This window comes from Ranitomeya variabilis, chromosome 4, assembly GCF_051348905.1.
Source record: "Ranitomeya variabilis isolate aRanVar5 chromosome 4, aRanVar5.hap1, whole genome shotgun sequence".
Taxonomy (NCBI): Eukaryota; Metazoa; Chordata; class Amphibia; order Anura; family Dendrobatidae; genus Ranitomeya; species Ranitomeya variabilis.
Genome location: NC_135235.1, coordinates 519,766,278 through 519,791,996, shown reverse-complemented (window position 1 = coordinate 519,791,996; position 25,719 = coordinate 519,766,278). Strand labels below are relative to the sequence as shown.

The 25,719-nt window shown below is 42.9% G+C and overlaps 2 protein-coding genes across 11 annotated transcripts in view; one reads left to right on the top strand and one right to left on the bottom strand.

Moving 5' to 3' along the window:
• Nucleotides 1-25,719, bottom strand: part of RIMS4 (regulating synaptic membrane exocytosis 4) — a 1,070,250-nt gene that overhangs the window by 906,074 nt on the left and 138,457 nt on the right. The gene's annotated exons all lie outside the window — the stretch shown is intronic.
• Nucleotides 1-25,719, top strand: part of LOC143765478 (embryonic polyadenylate-binding protein) — a 158,500-nt gene that overhangs the window by 104,200 nt on the left and 28,581 nt on the right. For 2 of the 10 annotated variants that reach the window (XM_077252175.1, XM_077252172.1), the window contains exons 8-13: nucleotides 4,314-4,409; nucleotides 6,396-6,662; nucleotides 10,052-10,139; nucleotides 11,117-11,242; nucleotides 11,675-11,734; nucleotides 18,139-18,272. In XM_077252175.1, coding sequence (XP_077108290.1) covers nucleotides 4,314-4,409; nucleotides 6,396-6,662; nucleotides 10,052-10,139; nucleotides 11,117-11,242; nucleotides 11,675-11,734; nucleotides 18,139-18,272 — 771 coding nt within the window. The remainder of the gene's footprint in view (nucleotides 1-4,313; nucleotides 4,410-6,395; nucleotides 6,663-10,051; nucleotides 10,140-11,116; nucleotides 11,243-11,674; nucleotides 11,735-18,138; nucleotides 18,273-25,719) is intronic. The other 8 variants (XM_077252182.1, XM_077252173.1, XM_077252181.1 and 5 more) reach the window with 6 other exon arrangements.

The window sequence follows — 25,719 nt, the reverse complement described above, 5'->3', positions numbered from 1 at the left end:
CTCGTATACAGTCAAATAAATAAAGCAGCGCACTACTGTAGCACAGGGTTTCTAAAAAGTCACACTAAAAACTATACTACCCGTAGGGTGAGTGACATACAGGCTCTATTAGCAGATCCTCTCTTTACCCTGGTGCTGGAGGATAGTGTAATTTTGATGCCAGACCGGTCTCTTCTATGCAAGGTTGTGTCTAAATTTCTTAGATCACGAGAAATAGTTTGCCATCCTTCTGTCGTAAAGAAAGAATTCATACCCTAGATGTTAGGAGATGCCTTTTGCAGTATATAGCATCTACAGAGTCTAAGAGGAAGGATAGGGCTCTATTTGTCTCCTTTCAGGGCTGTAGGAAGGGATCAAGGGTTTCGAAAGGTACCTTATTGAGGTGGATAAGAGAAACCATCAAGACAGCCTATGTGGGGGCAGGTAGAGCGGTTCCAAAAGATCTGAAAACCCACTGAGAGCGATGGCAACGACCTGGGCAAAACTAATGTATCCATCGAACAGATCTGTAATGCGGCAATATGGCCTTCCCCTTCTGCCTCTTATAAGCACTAGGCAGGATCTGTCTTCCTCCTCTAACCTCATGTTTGGGGGAGGGTTTCTACAGGCTGTGGTCCCTCCTTAATATATTTAATAAATTCTCTGTAATTCTCTTGTTGGTGCTATAAGGGTTGACAGAAAAACATATATATTACTTACCGATAATGTTTGTTTTTTTTTGAGCCCATGACAACAACCTGAGTCTGTATGCACGCGGTGAGTTTTTGGTATATTTTCATGGCGGTTTTCCGCTTGAAATTGGGCCAAAAGTGCTAGGCAGTCCATCTGCCAGCTAATTCATTGAGAATACTGAAGTGCTGTGCGCATGATTAGTAATTTTTCTTTGACTATTTGCAGTGCGTTTTTTTCTGCAGCATGTCATGTCAGCGTTTTTCACCTATTGACTTCAATTGAGTCTGTCAAATACGCAGCAAAAACGTAGCTATAAAAATGTTTGCGGATTTGCTGAATTTTGTTTGCGTTTTTACTGACTTCCTTTGGTGTTTCACACGCTGTCATCTGTGTGACAATGTGAGAAACACCGGCAGTTCTGATCAGCGGTAAGATCGTTACCATCAGTCAAAGCGCTGCGGAGACATGCTGTCAGATGTCAACGTGACCCCGCAACTGTGAACCGTGGTAAAAAGCATACCGCATCTGCTGATGACACTATTACTCCCATCAGGCTACACCTGCTGTCACTGATAAGTGATAACAGACGCCGCTAATTAGGAGACGTAGTCTCTAGTGATGAGCGAGTATACTCGTTGCTTAGGTTTACCCGAGCACACTCAGGTGGTCTCCGAGTATTTGACTGCTCTGAGATTTAGTTTTTGTTGACTCAGTTGCATGATTTACAGCTACTAGCCAGCCTGAGTACATGTAGGGGTTGCCTGGTTGCTAGGGAATCCCCACATGTAATCAAGCTGGCTAGCAGCCATAAATCATGCAGCTGAGGCAAGGAAAACTAAATCTCCGAGCACTAAAAAAAAATACTCGGAGGACACTCGAGCGTGCTCAGGAAAACCCGAGCAACGAGTATATTCCCTCATCACTAGTAGTCTCTTGTCCGCCGGTGCCTGTGCTTAAACAAAAAAAAAAAAAATCTCATGCAGCTGTGGTGCCGTGAGATCACCTGCACTCATCAACTGATGAACTTGTGGGACCTCTCACTGCAGCTCAGCAGCTATACACTGTGGGAGTGATGACTCGCCTATCAGACTGTAGCCAGCTGCCGTTTAGCGCAGTGACATCTACCGATGTGACTGTTCTGCAAATGAGATTGCTGTGAGTCACTCTAAATCATGTGGATTGCGGCGCACAGGAGAGTATTTGGTTGTTTATTATTTTTGATTGTTTACAGGGGACATGGGCATCAAGGATTAGCTGTAAGATGAGTATGGTAAATTTAGATTTAATAAGAGTCTCATTTTTTTTTTTCCAAATAAAGGACTTTATTCTGGGTGTATTTTATTTACAAACATTTACTATAGGGTTAGTAATAGGGTCGTCTTATAGACGCCTAACCATTACTAACCTGGGCTTCATGTCAGCTGCCAGTAAAAGGCTGACCAAATACTATGACAACACTTGCCATCTCACCAGGGCAAGTGGGAAGAGCTAGGCTAAGCACCAGATTTGGCGCATCTTATTGATTTGATTTTATAGGGAGACAGTAAAGGCTAAGCAAACAGCTGTGAGCTAATACAAATAGCCTGGGAACCTTTATGGGTATTGGCGCCTTCCCAAAATGTTAACATCAGACCTCAGCTGTCAGCTTTCCCTCTGCTGGTTATAAAAATTACACGGGAGCATACGCAATTTTTTTTCATTTTTTGTAAAAGTTAACGGGTATCGCGGTGTACACTGATTTCTGCCAGTTACTGTTTGTTTACAGCCTATGTAGGTTCATTCTGTTAATGCTCCTGCATAGGCTGGTGACTGTGTGTATTTAACTCTTCTACTTGCGGTTTAATAATGAGGGTGTTTGTCTGACACCTCTTCATTACTAAAGCTAGGGCTTGCTGTCAGCGACAGCTGCTGACACCAAGCCCTAATCCCATTACCCTTGTCTTTATTTAGATTAAAACAGCATTAATTGCTGTACAAAAACACAGGAAAAATGTGCGTCTTTGCTGCAGTGTTTTTCCTGCCAAGAGATTCAGAAACCTTGCAGAAATTTCTTCAAGCAATACTCAACCCTTATATTCCCTCCCATTACTAAGAATTGCACCTTCTGGTTGGTGTTTGTTTTTGTTCACTTATTGGCGAAAGTTCAGAAATTATTTGTGTGTACACTAACTATTGGAGGTCCTCTCATGCTCTGTAAACCAACTGATGTGGAGAAAGGTGCCGCCTTTTTTATCCTGAATGTTTTCCTGTCTTTAAAAGGCAGATCCCCTCTCTCGTTGGTGCTGTCATGGGTTCCGAATAAACACGTTTCCGATATGTATGCGGGTTTTGCTGACACACTCCCTTTAACAGTTACTAAAAGATTTTTCAAACCAAGTACGGGGCGCTCGGTGCACAAACCCACCTACTTATTTTCCATCCATCTTTGCACACCTTTGGCTCTATAAAGCAAGAGTTGTCTGTCAATAAACGGGGGCGGTTGGGAGATAAAGGTAAAAAATAAGTTGGTGGGAGAGAGTACCCTGTACTTGGTTTGAACAGTAATTCTGTTCTGACAGACTCCCTTTAAGAACAGCAGTAATCTTCTTTTTCGGTATAGCCATTTCTAAAGTACCAAAGAATCAAGATTATTTTTTTATTTTACATTTGCTGTTTAAACGCAAAGTTGAGCAATACATGTGATTTGTATACTTTTAATTTTTAATCCCAGTAAGGGATGTTGTTTTTTTTTTTTTTTTTTGGGGGGGGGGGGGGGGGGGGCTTTTTTTTTGAGTCTGGGCTAAACTCGTACTATTGTATGTTCATTTATCATGTACTGCTATATTTTGGTGATATTGCTGGGTTAGACACATCTGTTTGTATTGTTTCGGTAATTTTATTATTTGTCCAAAAGTACAAAATTTAATAAAATAAAGTGTATATATATCGATATTGACTTTTAGGATTGCTTCGTCTAATACCGTAGAGGGTGCCAGTCTGCTTTCTTTTGAAGAGACTATTTGCATCTTTAAATTCCCAGAGGAGCCTACATGTCCTATAAGTCTCCTTGCACCAGCTTGGCATGCCACAAAACAAAAGTGTTCCCCCTTAGACTCCCAACCAGAGGCCTCTCACCTAACTAAATCAGAATCTCCTGCTTTGCACTATGGGAGGGCAACAATATGAAACGCGTGTCTGAATAGTTTCTGGTTTGGCTCCTTATCCCAAGTCAGGTGGCTAGGCTAGGTAAAGGGTCGATGTTGACTTTTAGGATTGCTACATTCAATAAATAGCACCAGAGATCAAGTCCATTTCCTTCTGAAGAGGCTATTTGCCTAAAATAAAGTAATAACCATTATTTATTGAATCCATGATCATTCCAGTGGTCCCAGCTGGGCCTGCACTGATGTCCTCTGCTTCATTCATGCTACCGCTGCAGCTCTTACAGAGCTACATTGTGATATTTATTTGTACGGCATATAAGAAACCAGTGATTGACTGCAGTGGTTACGTTAATAATGCATGGGACATCATTACTGGAGGCAGTTGGTTATTTAATTTAGAACATTACTTGGTCTTGGACATATTTTACAAAATACCAAAAAAACTTTTTTTTGTCTGTGACTTTTAAGTGATTTAACCTTAAGAATTTCCTATTGCAGGGAGTGAATTTATACGTAAAAAATTTGGATGACGGAATTGATGACGAAAGGCTAAGAAAAGAATTTTCTCCATATGGTACCATTACCAGTGCAAAGGTGATCTTGCATTAGATTCTGAGAGTTCATCAGATTGACAGGTAGCACAAGATAAAGCATTATTTTTAGGTACTTCTGAGTACTGCTCAACAATCTATGCTTTTTATAGTAAGGCGCAACACGATTCTCAATGCTCACAGACAACACATTTTTATTTTAATGAGGAAGATTTTGTGTTATATGATCTGTAATTTTTATTACTGGAGAAGGTTTGAAAATCTTGGGTCTATAAACCGCATTATATTTGGAGACCTGAAATGCCTTTGTAATAAAGCATATTGTGATATAATGGCAGACAGCTATAATAATAGTAGTAATAACTTATTCATAAACACTACAGACTGCGTTACTGTTCAAGAATCAAGAATGCTAGAACCACTCACAAAAACCCAAGTGTGAGCATAGCCTTGTATTGTGCTCTTATGTTTATGGCTCATTCAGATGCCCGAGTATCCTGGTTAGGTAGACGCTGCTCAGTGTCTCTGCTGGATGACGGGCTGTATGGTTGCATCCTGCAACCATTGAGCCTGCCATCTAGATGAAGCAGAGCTAGACCCGTCATGGGACAAATTAATTATCTTCTCAGCTGGCAGGTTAGGAATATTGAGAGATGATGTTTTTAGCCTGGGGGAGCAATATCCATGACCCTTTTCTAGGCTATTAATATCATCCCCCAGCGGTCTGCCTAGCCTTTGCTGGTTATTAATTATAGGGAAACCTTGCGTCTTTTTTTGGGAGGGTCCCCCATTTTAATAGCCAGTAAAGGCTAAGTATACAGCTGTGAGCGGATATTAATAGCCTGGGAAGCTCCATGGGTGTTACCCCCTTCTCAGGCTATAAACATCGGCCCCCAGCTGTCGGCTTTCCCTCTGCTGCTTTGGAAAATTATGGGGTGGGCCCATGACATTTTGTTCAGAAAAATAATCATTAAATACATTTACAGTAAGCTACACACGCACTGTATTAATTGTATATGTCACTGACATCTGTATATCTGTCTTTTCTATGCTTATATACTGTATGTGTTCTATCTATTCTATTCTGTCAGGTCTCGCTGTGATTTTACTGTACGTGGCTGCTGAATTGCCAGCTTTTCAAAGGACATGGGTGTGTAAAAATCAGACAGTACTCACATGGTCCGTATGCCGTGCTTTATTTTTTTTTGCTTGCACCTCCTTGCACTGCCGAGTCTCGTCCGAGATGCTCTGCAAATCGCAGCATGAGCATGCTGTAATTTTTTTCGCAGTACGATTTCAGCTGAGAAAAAAATCGCAGATGAGATGTAACCCATCAAATAACATTGGTCAGAGAGCAATGGGATTGCACTCGCCCTTTTTCTCGCAAATGAGTATGTACCTTGGGAGTATGGGTCTTGGCTTATGGACTGGCTGCAGACTGGCTCCTGACCTGAATTTTACAGCTTCATATACACATATGAGAGACTCAAGTGAGTATCAGCAGACCGGTGGTCAGTGCTTGGATCGTGATACATGGGCGCCTGAATGAGCCCTTACACGAGGTACAATCCTTATCATTTTTGATTGGGTGGTGACAATTGTCATTCTATTCATACATTATTCTTGACTCTATAGGTGATGAGCTTTCACCTTGTGTCACAGAAGTAGTCTTAAAACTTGGCAGGTTAGATTGGTAAATGCATTGGCAGCGACTGGGAGCAATAAATAAAGGGTCAATGTATTCATATGCGTGTTCTGCACAGAAAACTGTGTGAAATCCACGTGAATTTTGCCTCCCATCGATTTCAGTGGGACTCTTTTGCAGAAAATGTATCAATTCTTGTAGGTATCAGCAATGGGATGCCGTGTATGGAATAGCCACATTGAATGGAGTAAACCTCACGTCTTTAAAACTGGCTTCTGATTTTTGTAGCATGAGATAACAGCCATGTGAACATGCCTTAAAGAGAAGGAACAAAAAAAGTAAACAATCTCTACAACGGCTTTCCATTTTCAATTTCATTTTTAGGTCATGACAGATGGAGGACATAGCAAAGGGTTTGGATTTGTGTGTTTCTCCTCGCCAGAAGAGGCCACCAAAGCGGTCACAGAGATGAACGGACGTATAGTTAGTACAAAGCCTCTGTATGTTGCACTAGCGCAACGGAAGGAGGAAAGAAAGGCAATTCTTACCAACCAGTATATGCAGAGACTTGCATCAATGAGAACCATGCCTGGCCCTATGCTGGGAGCATTCCAGCAGGCAACAAGCTACTACTTATCCACTATGCCACAGGTAAGCTCTAAAATACTTTCATTAATTCTAGTATATGTATCACTAATGTGGGCAGCCATAGACATATATTTTTTCCCCCCCCCCCCCCCCCCCCCAAAAAAAAAAAAAAGTCCCAATTTTGTGTCCACAAACTCTTTATTTTCCATAATACCCTTGTTGAAATCAAACATTGACATTTGGATTTCGGCAGCAGATCTACAGCTTCATTGTAATTCTGTACAGCTTATCTATAGCCTTTCCATAGAATCCATGCTAATAATCGCCACGCTGCAGATCCTAAAATCCACTGCAGTTATTTTTCAGTGCTCTTTCTTTCTGCATGTGGTTAGGATATCGAATATACAATTCACTTTAACTAAATGTTCAATGTCTGAAGGTTTCTGAATGGATGTGAGGATTAGGTCTAAGGCAGACAGCTGCTATTAAACCGCATCCAATCTAAGTGTTATGTATAATGAAGAGCAGTTCTCAAATAGGAAACGCTCTGAAATGCAGAATTCTGGTGGTGGATTCTGTGGAAGCACACTCAAGCTTGTCCATAGGATACAGATGAGCAATGATAATTGTAACTCTAAAGATAATGTATACATTGCTATATAGCAAGTCTCTCCAATTGTCTTTACAACTTTTTTGCAGATTACTTTTTTGACCTTTTGAAAAGACTTATTTTCTGATTCCGTTGAAGAGGTTGTGTAAAAAAAAAAAAAAAGCAGTCAGTCTTGCATAATAATCACCTATTAAACAGGTGGATTTACAGTTGCAGCTTAAGTTACTGTATATGCTCATGTATAAGTCGCCTCAAGTATAAGCCAAGGCACCTAATTTTGCCACGAAAAACTGGGAAAACTTGTTGACTTGAGTATAAGCTGGGTAAAGCTGGGTATGCATTGTCCCCTCATCCCTATCCTGGTATGCATGACTCCCCCATCCCCGTCCTTGTCTGCATGGCTCCTTATCCCCCATGCTTGTCTGCATGGCTCCTTATCCCCCATGCTTGTCTGCATGGCTCCTTATCCCCCATCCTTGTCTGCATGGCTCCTTATCCCCCATCCTTGTCTGCATGGCTCCTTATCCCCCATCTTTGTCTGCATGGCTCCTTATCCCCTATATTTGTCTGCATGGCTCCTTATCCCCTATCCTTGTCTGCATGGCTCCCCATCCCTGTCCCTTGTATGCATGGTTCCTCATCCCTATGAAAAAAAAAAAAAAAGCACATCCTACTTACCTTCCCTGCGCGCCCTCGCTGCATCTCGCTCCGGTGCCAGCAGCTCTTCCAGCCGAGCGGTCACATGTCCCCACTCATTAAGGTAATGAATATTCACCTCTCTCCATGCCTATGGGAATGGGATAAGACTCCTTAGGAACTCTAGCAAAACAAAAAAAAAAAATTGTACTGTAAGCTGGTGTACGTGCAAAGTGTAAGAGCATGTTCATGCTGTGACCATTTCAAAGAGAAAACCCAAGAAAGAAATAAGTATATACCCTACAGCAAGTGAATAGTAATTGTACATATAATTAACGCTACTCTGATCAAAAAAGCATAGAAGCCATACCACCACGACAAGACATGGCCATTGGGCTTGTCCTAACTGGTTTCTAGTATTAAAATTTTACCATGTGTCAAACAATATCAATGTGAAGAAAGACAGAATAGGACCCGACTGAGATGCCCATCCATGGAAAGCCATACAGATGAAATACTGTATTTTACTGACTATAAGACGCATTGGAGCATAAAACGCACCCCCAAATTTTGGGGTAGAAAATTAGAATTTTTTTTAATTTTTTTTTTTGGGGGGGAAATTGTGGTACGTCTTAGTCTGTTTTAACGGTAGCTTACAGGGAAAAGGGTCAGCGGCGGTGGAGCAGGGTTACTGCTTCAGGAGGCCGGTGCTGGCAAGAGTGGGGCGACGCTGCAGGCCCTGTGCTCATAAGATATAGGTGCTGGTGAGCGGAATCCCCGTTCTCATTGATATTCCTGTGGTGGGGTCCTGGAAAATGACTTGGCCCACCGGCGCCGACATCTTATGAGAGCCCATAGTCCACAGCATCGCCCCACTCTTGCAGTCGCCGGCCTCCTGTGACCCCGCTCTAGTGCAGCAGCACCTCACCCCCAGCATGCTACTTTTGGATTTTAAGACGTATCTCCATTTTCCTCCCAAATCTGGAGGAAAAAAGTGAGTGTTTATAATTTGAAAAATACCGTATTTAGCTCAAAAACTCTGCCAGAAACTGGTGTCTGGCTATTCATATTGTTTACAGCAGGTCATATCAGCCGTAGTGTGTGCAACTAAGTACTAAAGACGCTTGTCATGAAATGATTGCATGATTCTGAGAATGCAGTAGTCATTCAAGAGAATCTGTCTGCAGGTTTTTGCTATTTATTCTAAGAGCAGCGTAATACAGGGGCAGAGACCATGATTCCAGTGATGTCACTGGGCTGTGTTTCAATAAGATCACTGTTTTATCAGCAGATTATCTCAAGAGGACTAGTAAACCTGATGCTAGGTAGTCCTCCATATTCATGAACCCTTTATAACTCTGCCCCCATCACTGATTGGCAGCTTGCTGTATGCACTGTGCATAGGCAGAAAGATGCCAATCAGTGGTGTGAATGGGGTTATACGCGGCTCAGCATTCAGATGACTGCTAGATCTGCAGCGGATAAAACTGATTTTATTTCCACTTCAGTAAGCAGCCAGTAAATGACGCCTCGATGGAATCTGGCTCGGTCCCTACATTATGCTCGGGTAGCAAAGACCTGGTGACAGATTTCCTTTAAAGGGGCTGGCCAGTACTTATGTATTGAGGGCCTATTTTAAGGATAGACTGGCTTTCAATATCTGATTGGTGGCTGTTACCAGTAGGCGTTCTTGGATGCTGCTGGAACATAGAAGTTTCGTCATTTCTGTAGTGGCCGAGGCTGCAGATCCAACCACTATTACCGGGCAGTAGCCACTATAGTCTTGACTGAGTTGCTGTGTTACAGCAGCATCCGAGAACTTCTGGCAGGCAGCTGCTGGTAACAGCTGATCGGCAGGGGTGTTGTCGTATTTATCAGATGTTAATGTCCTATCCTGCCCTATAGGCCATCAATAAAAAGTAATGGCCCACCTTTTTAAATGTTGAAATTGCTGGCACCACTTGTTAGTTGTTGAGTTATGTAAATTGTGCTAGTTTCATTGCTTTATTGCAAACAGCAGAAAGCTTGTAAGTTTTACTTATCAACCTAGTTTGCATTGGCGGGGGTTGAATAAATGTAATTGCAATTGTATAGTGAACAGCAGTATTATGAGCTACATGAACATTTCATATGACATCCATACTGTAAGCTAAGTAGCCACGTGCGCTGCCATGAGAATGTTACTAACCGCTGTGTTTACTTGAAGCCACCAAGCAGAACCTATTATAATCCAAGTCCGGTAGCTCCTGTACGTCCCACGCCTCACTGGACAGCCCACCAGCCCAGGCCTCCACGTAAGTGACTGGAACACAGAAAGGACATATTTACCATAGTTTTATTATTCTATATAAATTCTCTCAATGTTTGGCCTGTCTGTTACTTCAGTGATTGTTTTCTTCTATGGAGCTCTCTCTAACTGATCCATTCTGGATAGAGGGGCTTACCCCAAGATTGAACTTGCTGATCGCTGGGGTCCGACTGCAGGAACTCTCAGCAATGTAGAGAATGCAGCACAGGTTGAGCATAGGCACCTTGCTCCATTCATTGGCTATTGGATTGGCGGTCTGCCCCCCAATGATTATTTAGCTCACTTTTGAGGGTCATTACTGGTTACATAAAATGCATTTTATGTCCAAAGATCCTAATAAGTTCTTTGAGGAAAGATTGTCTCTATAAATCATCTGTTCTTACATCTTCATTGTTCTCTTGAGACATACGGTAATTTTAGATTACGTGAACTCAAAAGTAAAATTACAGTGCAGTATGTGAATGTGGCCTAATGGAGGTTGTACATAAAAATACAAAATAAGTGTTTTAACATCTGAGCAGTTTTATTTTGCCTTTAGTCCCCAATACTGAATACCGCCATCCTTCATTGCATGATTTGATGCCCAGGCCAGCGCCTCATTATGTGACCACATCTTGCACATAGAGTATGAAGAACTTTGCCTACAAATATTGCACTCCTATAAGGACAAGCTTTACTGTAGCAGTTAGTTGCAAATATTCTGCATCATGGACCTTGTTAAAATCCATGCAAATATGGATGTATGGTCTAGTGATAGGAAAGAATTAAACTTGGCCATACATTACCAAACCTGCAGCTTTTGAGTTGTTGGGGACAACTGGCTGACTTTTTAATGTGGTGGTGTCCTGATTTCCTCTGTCGGAAGAAAAGGTGTTAGACATGTAAAGTATATGGAGTAGCTCATGGTCTACGACAAGCAGTTAATATCTGTGACATTTACTATATCTATCCTTCCTGTTAAAGCAGAATACCATTCATCTTCTCCAATACTGAGGGCAGTTCCTCCAAGACGCACCGCTTCTAACATAAGTACAATGAAGCAAGCTTCAACACAGATGCCCAGGGCCGGTCCTCAGACTCAGAGAGTTTGTAAGTGTCATTTTCAGGATCTTAAAGTGTTAAATTCCTAGTGTAACAGGGACATCATCTTTCTCATAGTTAATATGGGATGCCGAAGGTGACAACCTTTCTAAATGAGCATGTCTAAAAGGTTGCACCACCTGCATTTACACATTATTTACCATGTGAAGCATTAAAGGGAATCGGTCACCAGGTTTTTTTCTACCCCATCTGAGAGCATCATGATGTAGGGAAAGAGACCCTGGTGATTTAGCACTTAAGCTGCTTGCTGCAGTTTTGATAAGGGGTCATTCCATTTTTAGGGAACCAATGCAATTTTCCTCTGTTTTTAATTCTTTTGAGATTTTGTTCTTTGGTAATGGTATGTTAGAGAATGCATCACTAACACATTGAGGGCAGTTTAATACACAAAAATGACATGACAGGTTCCCTTTAACTCAGGTGGAGATTGTGGACAAGAATACATTTCACCCAGTAGAAAGGACACATTGATGATAAAAGGTCAGTGGAAAGACTTACTATTAATTGTTTAAGACTAGTGATGAGCGAGTATACTTGTTGCTCGGGTGACCTCCGAGTATTTCAGTGTTCTCGGAGATTTAGTTTTTGTTGATGCAGCTACATGATTTGTGGCTGATAGCTTGAATACATGTGGGGATTCCTAAGCAACCAGGCAACCCCCACATGTACTCAGGCTGGCTAGCACCCGTAAATCATGCAGCTTCGTTGACAAAAACTAAATCTCCAAGCAGTCACAAGTACTCGGTGACCACCCGAGTATACTCATTCATCACTAGTTAAGACCAGTTTGTATTGTTTTATTTTATAGCCTGATGATTTAACTACTGTACTATTCTTTTTTTAAAAGCTTGAAAAAGGACATGTCTAGTGACGTAATAATAAAAAAAAATTGTTAGGCTGAGTTCACACGTAGCAGAATTGCTGCGGAAATATCCGCGGCAATTCTGCGCCTCCTGCCGCGGATATATCGCATGCAGAATTTGCATGCATATACCCGCAGAAAACTAGCGTTTTGCAAGCATAATTAGCTTGCAGAATACTAGCGTTTTCCAAGCGATCTGTAGCATCGCTTGGAAAACTGTTTGACAGGTTGGTCACACTTGTCAAACATAGTGTTTGACAAGTGTGACCAACTTTTTACTATAGATGCAGCCTATGCAGCATCTATAGTAAAAGATAGAATGTTAAAAATAATAAAAAAAATTTAAAAAAAAGGTTATACTCACCTGCAGACCTCAGCGGCGTCCGTTCCTAATGCTGTGTGTTCAGGACCTTCCATTGACGTAGCGGTCACGTGACCGCGGGTCATGTGACCGCGACGTCATTGCAGGTCCTTCACACACACACCCCGTAAGCCGCTGAGAAGGTCGGGCCGCCAGAAGGTGAGTATATCACTATATTTTATTTTAATTCTTTTTTTTTTTACCACTTATATGGTGCCCAGTCCGTGGAGGAGAGTCTCCTCTCCTCCACCCTGGGTACCAACCGCACTTGATCTGCTTACTTTCCGCATAGTGTGCACAGCCCCGTGCGGGAAGTAAGCAGATCAATGCACTCCTATGTGTGCAGAATCGCCGCGATTCCGCAATTATAATGAACATGCTGCGTTTTTTTCTGGATTGCGATTCCGCTCAGGAAAAAAATGCAGCATGTGCACAAAAAATGCGGATTGCATTCTGTTACATAGGATGGTTAATGTTAGCGGTTTTTTTTTGCGGTTTTATAGTGTTTTTATAGCGAAAAACCGCGAAAAAAACGCAAAAAATCTGCTACGTGTGCACACAGCCTTACATGTATATTTTAAAAGGTGTAAAACCTATTGATTCTTTAAATTTACTACTAAACATGATTAGGATGAGATGGTATTAAAAATAAAAAAAAAATAAAAAAAAATCACACTTGGAAATATGATCTTACCGAGATCCCAACTTGAATTCCTGTGCAAATGTAACCAAGAACACATTTTAGATATACAGGTCCTTCTCAAAAAATTAGCATATAGTGTTAAATTTCATTATTTACCATAATGTAATGATTACAATTAAACTTTCATATATTATAGATTCATTATTCACCAACTGAAATTTGTCAGGTCTTTTATTGTTTTAATACTGATGATTTTGGCATTCAACTCCTGATAACCCAAAAAACCTGTCTCAATAAATTAGCATATCAAGAAAAGGTCCTCTAAACGACCTATTACCCTAATCTTCTGAATCAACTAATTAACTCTAAACACATGCAAAAGATACCTGAGGCTTTTAAAAACTCCCTGCCTGGTTCATTACTCAAAACCCCCATCATGGGTAAGACTAGCGACCTGACAGGTGTCAAGAAGGCCATCATTGACACCCTCAAGCAAGAGGGTAAGACCCAAAAAGAAATTTCTCAACAAATAGGCTGTTCCCAGAGTGCTGTATCAAGGCACCTCAATGGTAAGTCTGTTGGAAGGAAACAATGTGGCAGAAAACGCTGTACAACGAGAAGAGGTGACCGGACCCTGAGGAAGATTGTGGAGAAGGACCGATTCCAGACCTTGGGGAACCTGAGGAAGCAGTGGACTGAGTCTGGTGTGGAAACATCCAGAGCCACCGTGCACAGGCGTGTGCAGGAAATGGGCTACAGGTGCCGCATTCCCCAGGTAAAGCCACTTTTGAACCATAAACAGCGGCAGAAGCGCCTGACCTGGGCTACAGAGAAGCAGCACTGGACTGTTGCTAAGTGGTCCCAAGTACTTTTTTCTGATGAAAGCAAATTTTGCATGTCATTCGGAAATCAAGGTGCCAGAGTCTGGAGGAAGACTGGGGAGAAGGAAATGCCAAAATGCCTGAAGTCCAGTGTCAAGTACCCACAGTCAGTGATGGTGTGGGGTGCCATGTCAGCTGCTGGTGTTGGTCCACTGTGTTTCATCAAGGGCAGGGTCAATGCAGCTAGCTATCAGGAGATTTTGGAGCACTTCATGCTTCCATCGGCTGAAATGCTTTATGGAGATGAAGATTTCATTTTTCAGCACGACCTGGCACCTGCTCACAGTGCCAAAACCACTGGTAAATGGTTTACTGACCATGGTATTACTGTGCTCAATTGGCCTGCCAACTCTCCTGACCTGAACCCCATAGAGAATCTGTGGGATATTGTGAAGAGAAAGTTGAGAGACGCAAGACCCAACACTCTGGATGAGCTTAAGGCCGCTATTGAAGCATCCTGGGCCTCCATAACATCTCAGCAGTGTCACAGGCTGATTGCCTCCATGCCACGCCGCATTGAAGCAGTCATTTCTGCCAAAGGATTCCCGACCAAGTATTGAGTGCATAACTGAACATTATTATTTGATTGTTTTTTGGTTTGTTATTAAAAAACACTTTTATTTGATTGGACGGGTGAAATATGCTAATTTATTGAGACAGGTTTTTTGGGTTATCAGGAGTTGTATGCCAAAATCATCAGTATTAAAACAATAAAAGACCTGACAAATTTCAGTTGGTGGATAATGAATCTATAATATATGAAAGTTTAATTGTAATCATTACATTATGGTAAATAATGAAATTTAACACTATATGCTAATTTTTTGAGAAGGACCTGTACAGTACAGACCAAAGGTTTGGACACACCTTTTCATTTAAAGATTTTTCTGTATTTTCATGACTATGACAATTGTACATTCACACTGAAGGCATCAAAACTATGAATTAACACATGTGGAATTATATACTTAGTTTCAGTTGTTTCACACTTTTTTGTTATGTCTTATATTCTAGATTTTTCAAAGTAGCCACCTTTTTTTTTTATGTCTACTTTGCACGCTCTTGGCATTCTCTTGTTGAGCTTCAAGAGGTAGTCACCGGGAATGGTTTTCACTTAACAGGTGTGCCTTGTCAGGTTTAATAAGTGGGATTTCTTGCCTTATAAATGGGGTTGGGACCATCAGTTGTGTTGTGCAGAAGTCTGGTGGATACACAGCTGATAGTCCTACTGAATAGACTGTTAGAATTTGTATTATGGCAAGAAAAAAGCGGCTAAGTAAAGAAAAACGAGTGGCCATCATTACTTTAAGAAATGAAGGTCAGTCAGTCCGAAAAATTGGGAAAACTTTGAAAGTGTCCCCAAGTGCAGTGGCAAAAACTATCAAACGCTACAAAGAAACTGGCTCACATGAGGTCCGCCCCAGGAAAGGAAGACCAAGAGTCACCTCTGCTTCTGAGGATAAATTTATCCGAGTCACCAGCCTCAGAAATCGCAGGTTAACAGCAACTCCGATTAGAGACCAGGTCAATGCCACACAGAGTTCTAGCAGCAGACACATCTCTACAACAACTGTTAAGAGGAGACTTTGTGCAGCAGGCCTTCATGGTAAGATAGCTGCTAGGAAACCAATGCTAAGGACAGGCAACAAGCAGAAGAGACTTGTTTGGGCTAAAGAACACAAGGAATGGACATTAGACCAGTGGAAATCTGTGCTTTGGTCTGATGAGTCCAAATTTGAGATCTTTGGTTCCAACCACCGTGTCTTTGTGCGACGCAGAAAAGGTGAACGGATGGACTCTACATGCCTGGTTCCCACCGTGAACCATGGAGGAGGAGGTGTGATGGTGTGGGGGTGCTTTGCTGGTGGCACTGTTGGGGATTTATTCAAAATTGAAGGCATACTGGATCAGCATGTCTACCACAGCATCTTGCAGCGGCATGCTATTCCATCCGATTTGTGTTTAGTTGGACCATCATTTATTTTTCAACAGGACAATGACCCCAAACACACCTCCTGGCTGTGTAAGGACTATTGACCAAGAAGGAGAGTGATGGGGTGCTACGCCAGATGTCCTGGCCTCCACAGTCATCAGACCTGAACCCAATCGAGATGGTTTGGGGTGAGCTGGACCGCAGAGTGAAGGCAAAAGGGCCAACAAGTGCTAAGCATCTCTGGAAACTCCTTCACGATTGTTGGAAGACCATTTCCGGTGACTACCTCTTGAAGCTCATCAAGAGAATGCCAAGAATGTCCAAAGCAGTCATCAAAGCAAAAGGTGGCTACTTTGAAGAACCTAGAATATGACATAATTTCCGTTGTTTTACACTTTTTTAAGTATATAATTCCACATGTGTTAATTCATAGTTTTGACGCCTTCAGTGTGAATGTACAATTTTCCTAGTCATGAAAATACAGAAAAATCTTTAAGGCTACGTTCACATTTGCGTTGTGCACCGCAGCGTCGGCGCCGCAGCGCACAACGCAAACAAAAACGCAGCAAAACGCATGCACAACGCTGCGTTTTGCGCCGCATGCGTCCTTTTTTTAATTGATTTTGGACGCAGCAAAAATGCAACTTGCTGCGTCCTCTGCGCCCGGACGCGGGCGCCGCAGTGATGCATGTGGCGCAAAACGCAAGTGCGACGCATGTCCATGCGCCCCCATGTTAAATATAGGGGCGCATGACGCATGCGGCGCCGCTGCGGCGCCCGCCGCTGCGGCGCCCGCCGCTAATGTGAACGTAGCCTAAATGAGAAGGTGTGTCCCAACTTTTGGTCTGTACTGTATATAACATTTTTTTTCCCAATATCTACCGTCTCCTAGTGTATCCTCACCCATCCGCTGTAGACTGTGAGCCCTTGCTTGCAGGGTCCTCTCTCTCTGTACTTGTGTGTGCCTTGGCGCTATAATAATGACCAATATCTCCCATCAAAATTTTGAATTTGACTTTTCAAAAACAAAATATTAATAGTCTTGTATCATATCAAATTAAAGCTTGTGCAATTCTAAACAAATTGGTACCTCTCCCATCTCTTTATCTTATTTCTAGCCTGAGAGAGGATGATAAATGTAAAATTATACAAGCCCAAAAAACACCAAAGAAAAGGAATATCCTTAGGGTGAGTTCACACTAGGCGTTTTTTCAGCATTTTTTTTTCTGCAGCAAAACCTGATCTCTTGGCAGGAAAGAAGCTGTAGGAAAAGAAGCATGTTCTTCTCTGCGATTTTGGCATGCTAGATTTGTCTTTTGTGCATGCTGATAGTTTAGTGTTGGAAAAAAAAAAGTCCCATTTCATAGAATCCGGTTTTGGCATAAAAAATGCAGCATAACATGATACATGCATTTTTAGTATGTTTTTTCAGCATTTTTTCACCACCCATTCAAGACAATGGGTGAAAAACGCTGAAAGAAGTAACATGCTTTATGTCCAAAAAAACATGCAAAGCACAAAATACGGATGACAGAAAACCCAATGTGTGTGCATGAGATTTCTGAAATCTCATAGGCTTTGCTGGTACTGTAAAACTCAGCTGAAAATTAGCATTTAAAAAAGCAGCAAACATGCCTAGTGTGAACTAAGCTGTCGAGTAATAAAAAAATTCTAATTTGTATCACTTGAAATAAAATGACCATAAGATCTGTTTTATCTGTTACAGATCTACAGTTTCTCTAAATGCAGAGTTCTGTATAACCCTGCACACCCCGTTGACTGCTTTCTGCCTATGCACAGTGAACACCGAAAGCTGTCAGTGGTGAAGGTGGGGTTATACAATGCTCATGACTATGGAGGAGTACATGGTTCATGTGTACTAGTGTTATAGTGATGATATGATAAAACTGTGATTTTTATCAAAACTACAGAAAGCAGCCCAGTGAGTGACACATTGTTGGAATCGGGGTGTGTCTCTAAATTTTTCTACTGTCAGATTAGGTGATATGATTCCCTTTAATGACTGCATTGGTAACTCTCTAGCTGCTTATCTGCTGTATGTATATTATAATTATTGATAAATATCATTTGGCATTGAAGTAGTTTTGTCATGTTGGTTGCAAGTTACACATTTTACCATCCGCTTTTGCACAGTATTTTTCTTCTATAATAAACGTTTTGGCTTAATTTTGCTTTCTGCTTAGCAAATATAGGCACTCAGACGGCTGGTGCTCGGGCCCAAGCTAACTCATCAGTCCTGCGCACAATGACACAATACAGATATTCTTGTTCGGTCCGAAATGCGCAGCCAGTTGTGAACAATATGCACCTACAGCAGGTACTGAATTATATCTGACTGTTTTTGGTTTAAGCAGTCTATGCATATTGTTTACTCAATGTAATCTGTAATGGCTAACATTTATTAGAAAAGTAGATATTTCTGTAGATCCTATCCATAAAATGTGCTCTTTACTTTTTAACTAGAAGTACTCATCAAAATTAAAACAATTATGTATTGGAAAGAAATAACAGATTGGTCTTCTACCTTTACATATGTTATGCAGGAGTATATGTTGCAAATCCCCTTTAAAATACCATAGGAGTCTCAGAAGGTGGTTTTGTGAGGCATATGGGAGCTTAGGATTGATATTTTCACTTTATGATGAGCATTCAGTATGGACGTTTGTCAGCCAGCGATGACAAGATCAATTAAAGTATTGTGTGTTCCAGACTTGCTACAACTTCTTACATACAGTAAGTGGAGGTTTGGGTTGGGTACCTATATAATATGAAAAATCCAATATTTTAAAACCATGCTGGATCTTTTAACCATACTGGCCAAGCCACTTGGGTGTCAAGGGAGCAACTGCCACAAAAGGGTCTTGTGGCTGACCTCGTAACTGCTAAGGTGTGACCTCTCCAGAGAACCATCTGCATCTCCTGCCTTTTCGCACTCCTCTTCTCGTGATCTGTAGCTATCACACATGTGTTTTAAAGGAGAAAAGCATGACTTGATTTTATTTTAAACCGTATAACATTGTCAATGAGACTCTTGGCATCACTGAGCAAGACTCCTCTTCTTCCGAGGAGACTGTTTCCTTTCAGCATCCTTGCTGAACCCAAACTTGTTTTCCCTCACATTCAGAATTTGGGAAGAATGTGCCAAAGCACTGAACCTCCCTGGCAAACATTTAGCCACTATGTATCCTTTTTTGGAGTACACAGTACAAAAATGTCTTTCCCTTAAACTGTTTCTCCTGCACTACTCCTTGATTTCCCTCTCTGGAGCAGCCACTTTTTTTTGCGCCATCCAAACTATATCGGAGCAGGGTACATTAGTTCTGGTTCCCAAACCAAACAACTTCTGCTATTTTTATTAAAAACGTTTTGTTCCCAATGTCTGTATACTCCTTTCGGTTCCTACTCTGGTCAGATGCTGTGCTATGTTCACACCATGTTTCTGTACAGTCAAACACCGCCATTACACAGTACATAACAGAGGCACATTTATACGATTATCTCATCACAGGAAAAAAATGTTTTTTAAACTTGTGGAACAACTTATTATTATTCAAAGATCTATTGATTAAAATGTTGATTAAACTTGTTTCTTCGTAGGAAAATCCCTTTAAGACATATATTATTAAACATATACGTCCATGTAATTGCAGAAAGCCTTTGCAGACGATTAGCTGAACAACTCTCTCCCCTTCTGAAATCCTTGGATTTCACTATATTAAGCGTCTTGAAGTGGAGGAGTTTTCCTGAAATTCACTGAAGGATACCTCAACCTGAAAGACTAAAACAATGAATGCAGTACAACAATAACTTTTAACGTATGAACTAGTTCCTGAAATAGCTCATCTTCGGATTAGAGAAGCCTCACTAGGCCAAACTGTCTCCAACATCATTGTAACCCAATGGTTCAAGTTCCAGTTCAGATGAGCTTCTTAAGTGGTCCCAAAGTTCCTTGAAAGTTCCACGTTCAGGTTCCAGATGTGATGGCGCAAACAAGCCTTGACTAAAGATGAGCGAACAGTTCGAATGTACCTTAGTATGCCGAACGGTTCGACGTACATACTTGAACCCCATTAGATTCAATGGGAGGCAAGACCAAACACATAGACAACACCTTAAGGGGTGACAAAAAGCTTCCCAAACAGCTGAAATTAGGGGCAGACACCAGGAAAAGTGGCATCAATTGACCCACAGTAGAAATTTGCAAATGGCACAGCAGCAGTCAGCTATGGGCCATGCATGAGGTATTAGGCTCTGGTCCTTGTAGTTGAAGTTGTAATGTGGACCTGGTGGTTAAGGAAGCAATGTAAGCCTTAGCTGGGAGATCTGACCACAAACTAATCGGCCTCTGACACACCTTGCACCACAGGCAGCAAACCAGATGGAGACCCAAGTAGGAGTGTCCACATTTAAAAAAATAGTTTAACATCAGCAGCAGTAGTAACAGCAGGCACAGAAGACACCACGAACATGGCACAGACTTCAATAATGCAAGATCAATACATGACAATAAAAACTACACCATCGCCTAGTCTGCCCAATCTGCGACTGGGGTGCAAAAGTCATCGGAGATCCATGACTTGTTCAATTTTAAAGAAAGTTAGGCAGTCTACGCTTTGAGGTGACATCCAGATACGCATATCCGTCAGGACACCACCAGCATCACTGAAGACACGTTCTGAGAGAACTGTGGCTATCGGGCATAACAAAAAGGCATGACAGGAGCGCTCAGGCCACTCTTCCATTTTTGAAGACCAAAATATAAAAGGGTCCAAACCCCTCTGATGGCATTGATATTGAACTCCTCTCTCGTCATTCACAACGTGTCAGACTTGTATTCTCTTCTGCTGGTGCACGGGTTGGTCTAAAAAGTGTTAAAGGACTCACGGAAATTGCTTATTCCACTTAAATTGCTGCTAATGTTTTGACGATGACGCCTTGGCGGTCCCAGGGTTGAATGTCTACAGCTGGGATGCACACTGTGCCTCACTGCGGTCTTGGGGAAAACCACTCTTTAGATTGTCTGCACGCGTATTTCAATACTCCAGCATGTATACCTTTCCAAGGGGTGAGGGGAGCGCATCTGGCTGAAATTACTTTTGTATCGTATATCTAACAGAGTGGCAACCCAGTATTCAGCACTATTTCTAACCCCTAAGAATATGAGCATTGTGTTAAAGATAGTGCAGCAAGAAGACGCTCGTGTGTCGGCTGCTTATATTAGGTCCAAGTCCATGCTTTGTTGGTGGCGAAGTAACACACTCAAGTTTGCTTCCTCCATCCTCTTCTGACAACTACAGACAACAGAGAGGGGATCATTATCCTCTTCATCTCCTGACTGTTGCGCGTCAATCACCTTGTCTTCCTCAGTTTCTTCCTTGGCTCCTGCATCTTCACTAACAGTTTGTCTGGTACCATGAGCCACCCTCCCATGGCACCCACCTGTGTGACCAGTCCAGAAATCTGAGATTATCCCTTTTGCATCCTCCTCTGCTTCCAACTCATCCTCTGGGTCCATCATCTCCTCACGCAGACTATTCAAAGTATGCTCCAGCATGTAGATGACCGGAATAGTGATGCTGATGACTGAGTCATCAGCGTTAACCATCTTAGTAGCCATTTCAAAACTGTGCAGAAGGCTGGAGAGGTCCTTAACCTGTGCCTACTCCGCAAGCATGATTTGCACCGCATCCTTACTTTATTGACCCATGCTATGCAAAAGGACATACTGAACCAGGGCTCGTCGATACTGCCACGGCCGCTGCGACTTGTGCAGTGTGGAATTCCACTATGTCGTAACATCGCTAATCAATTAGTTAACCAGTAGGCCGAAAGACCTCTGTAGCGATGCAGGTCGACCTGCGGGGAGCGTTCGGAAGTGAGCACACAGCGACCTTGCTTTCTGCAGCAGCGCATCCAGGCCGGGATAGTGAAGGAGAAATTGCTGTAACACCAGGTTAAGGATGTGTGCCATGCAAGGCACATGTGTGCAGTTGCCACAGCGTAGGGCCGCCACCAGGATTGCACTATTATTGCATACGGCCTTCCCTGGCTACAGGTTCAGTGGAGACAGCCATTGCTCAAACTCGGCCTGGATACCTGTACACAACTCTTGAGCTATGTGACTGCGATCTCCAAGGCAAATTAATTTAAACACTGCCTGATTGCGGTGAGCCTTGGCGGCGCAGTATGGAGATGGGGGAAATTCTATCTGCACTGATGAAATTTGTGTCTGATTAAGGGAGAGCTTAAGTGCACAGGTGGAGGCCCTAAAGGAGGTTGAGGGGGCAGAAGCAGTGGAGGAAGTGTTTGTATACAGAGGTTTGTCCCACAAACCTTTAGGATTCAAAGAATTGTGGAGCAGCCCCTTGACCGCCTGCCCTCACAGACACCAGTGCCCAGTCAGTGAGATGTAACGCCCCTGCTCATGTTTGGTTGTCCAGGTGTCCGTGGTGAAATGCACCCTGGCAGACATAGGTTTTTTCATGGGTGATGTCAGCAATATGCTGGTGTAGCGCAGGCACAGCTTTCTTAGAGAAGTAATGGCAACTGGTACTGGGGGTCTGCGACGGCCTTCAACATGCTTTGGCATGTGGTGGAGGAAATATTCTTTTATGTGACCACAACTGCGGGACCGAAGGCTGGCTGCTGTGCTGAGAGAGAGTGGAGTATGGAGAACAGAACAAACTGCTGGACTGTGAGTGAGGTGCAGGCGGAGATGTTATGGTGGATTGAGAAGGTGTGTTGTGCTAGATGACATAAAAGCAGAAGTCATGTCTACTTCCGTAACAGCTGACCGGCTGTTACTCACTCCGACTGGTGGGTAAACAATTGTAGTTTCCGCGGCTGGAGATCTGTGTGTGAATATACTTGGAATGGTCCCACTAGTCTGCATTTTAGTGCAGTGTGATTCCCACACTAAGGCATGTTGATCGCGTATGTGGCCGGTTATTTATTGCAAATTTGACAGATAACGTGTTGGGTCATCCTTTGAGGTCTCAAAAAGCGCCCAGGCAACCCTTGCCGCCCATGCGAACTGCACACTTGTGACCGATGCTGGCCACAGGCAGAGTTGAGGCTGAGGATGCAGTGCTTGTCGTGGTTGCGTCACTTCGTGTCTGTGTGGGAGGCTGCTGCGTAACGTCTTCTTCCTCCTCCACCTCCTCTGCTGAGCTACTTGGCATACCTCTGGGTTCACACCAAGTGGGATCTACAACTTCATCATCATCATCATCCTCCTCTGTTCCCACATTGCTCACCCTGAGAGTCACCCTCCTCTTCTTCCTGCCCTGACACCACAGTACAGTCCGTATGCACCTCTTGTGTCTTGAGTCTCATCAGGATCACCTTCACCCTTGGCGGTTAATGTCTGGTGACGAGGGTCTGGATTCTGCTAGGACCCTACTTTGTCCGGCCCCTGATTCAACATGAAAAATAATTTGGGCATCGGTGCAGTTGCTTTCCTCCTCTGGATTCTGTGATTCTTCGGAGCAGACCTCTGATACCCATGGAGTACAATGTGTGAACAGCTCTTCAGAATGTTCTATCTGAGGTTCCCCACAGTCAGTTGTGCGTTTTTTGCCACCTCTGAGGATTGTACTGTGTGATCTTAAGGTTGGAGAAGAGAAGGAGAGGCCACTTGATGCAGCGTTTTCCATCCACTCGAGCACTTGCACTTTCTCAGCCTCATCTGCAAGGCGTACCGCTGCACGGTTGTTAAAGAAAGGGAGTCGTGTAGGCTGGCCAGTAACAGATGTTGTCAGTAGTCATTGGATATGAGACGGTGTTTGTTCAGTTGAGCTTTCATTCACAATAACACCTAACCCACGTAGACGACGAACACCAAGCCTATTCTCCCTTCCACCACGACCTCGCTTTTTCACACTCATGTTGTATATACCCTTCCCCTCATGTACCTTGCTGTTTCACAACCTTAGGCCCACAGCTGTAAGTCGCCTGTCGCTAAATGAACAATCACTATTTACCGTATATACTCGAGTGTAAGCTGAGATTTTCAGCCCATTTTTGGGGGCTGAAAGTGCCCCTCTCTGCTTATACTCGAGTAATTGTCCCTGGGGTTCGACGGGGGGAGGGGGATTGGCAGCTGTCAAATCATACTTACCTGCTCCCGGCGCATCTCTGCACGTTCCTGCTTCTTCGGCGCCCGCAGCTTCTTCCTGTGTTATATGGATGCATATTCATTACTTTAATGAGCGGTACGATGTGACCGCTGAACACCGGAAGAAGCTGCGGGCGCCGAAGCTCACCTGTCAGTGAGAAGCTGCCAGGGACCGCGCCTGGAGCAGGTGAGTATAATGGGGACTGGAGGGTGAGTATTGCGCGATATTCACCTGTCTGAGTTCCGCCGCTGTGTCTTGTGTCCTCTGCCTGTGACGTTCAGGTCAGAGGACGCGATTAGTGTGCGCGCCGCCCTCTGCCTGAACAGTCACTACGGAGGACGCAGCACCCAGCGGTGGAATGCGGACAGGTGAATATTGCAAGTGCCGGGGGCCTGATCAGGACAAGAGGTGAGTATGTGATTTAATTTTTTTTGTTTTATTTTTTTTTTATCACAGCAGCCGGCTATGGGGCAAATGTTTCTATGGAGCATCTTATGGAGCCATAATCCACCTATGCAGCATTGTATGGGGCACATTATCTATGGAGCATCTTATGGGGCCATAATCAATCTATGCAGCATTGTATGGGGCATATTTTCTATGAAGCATCTTATGGGGCACATCATAAACTTTATGGAGCATTTTATGGGGCATATTTTATTATGGAGCATCTTATGGGGCCATCAGGAACTGTATGGAGCGTTATATGGGGCTCCTGATTCAATATGGATATTCAAAAACACTTAACCTACTGGTGTCTCAATTAATTTTATTTTTATTGGTATCTATTTTTATTTTTGAAATTTACCGGTAGCTGCTGCATTTCCCACCCTAGGCTTATAGTCCAGTCATTAAGTTTTTCCAGTTTTTTGTGGCAAAATTAGGGTTCTCGGCTTATACACGGGTTGGCTTATACTCGAGTATATACGGTATTTTCTTAGTGTGCCTGAGCAACACTGTTATGCATAATAATTTAAGTGATTTGCCACTGAAACAGTTTTGGCACAAACGATTAGGAGTAGCTAATTAAGCCTCATGGCGGCAACACTATAGTAGGCCTAATGATTTTTACGTGGAAATCTGGCCTTTTGATTTGCGACTGTAACACTGTTTTAGCACAAACTATTTGGAGTAGCAAATGGGGCTTCCAGAAACTGACACACAACACAGTATTCGCATAATCTATTTCGATGTTGGAAAATCGAATTCACACTGGACAGGATTCTATCTATTTCACTGGACCAGTTCACTTTCAGCAGCACCAGCTCTAGTGCAGGAGTGACTTGTCTGCTCTGTGACACTGAGCAAATGGCGCCAGCAAAACAAGATGTCCACTTTTTATATGGCCAAGGACATGTGGCTTCGGCAATCAATCACAGGAGACAGGAGGCGTTTCTGCGCCCTGATTGGTTCCCGGAATCAACACACAATGTTGAGTGTCAAAAAAAAAAAAAAAAAGGGAACGCTGCTCCTGTAATCTCTTCAGATGCTCCTTTAACTCCTCCACATCCCCTACCATCAAACACGTCCCCCCCGCTCATCATACAGCACCACTATCCTAGTCAAAGTCATACAAAAGTATTAGTGTAAACACGATAATTTACCGAACCGTGACAGACTTTGAGTAAAAATGCTTGTGAAAGCAAA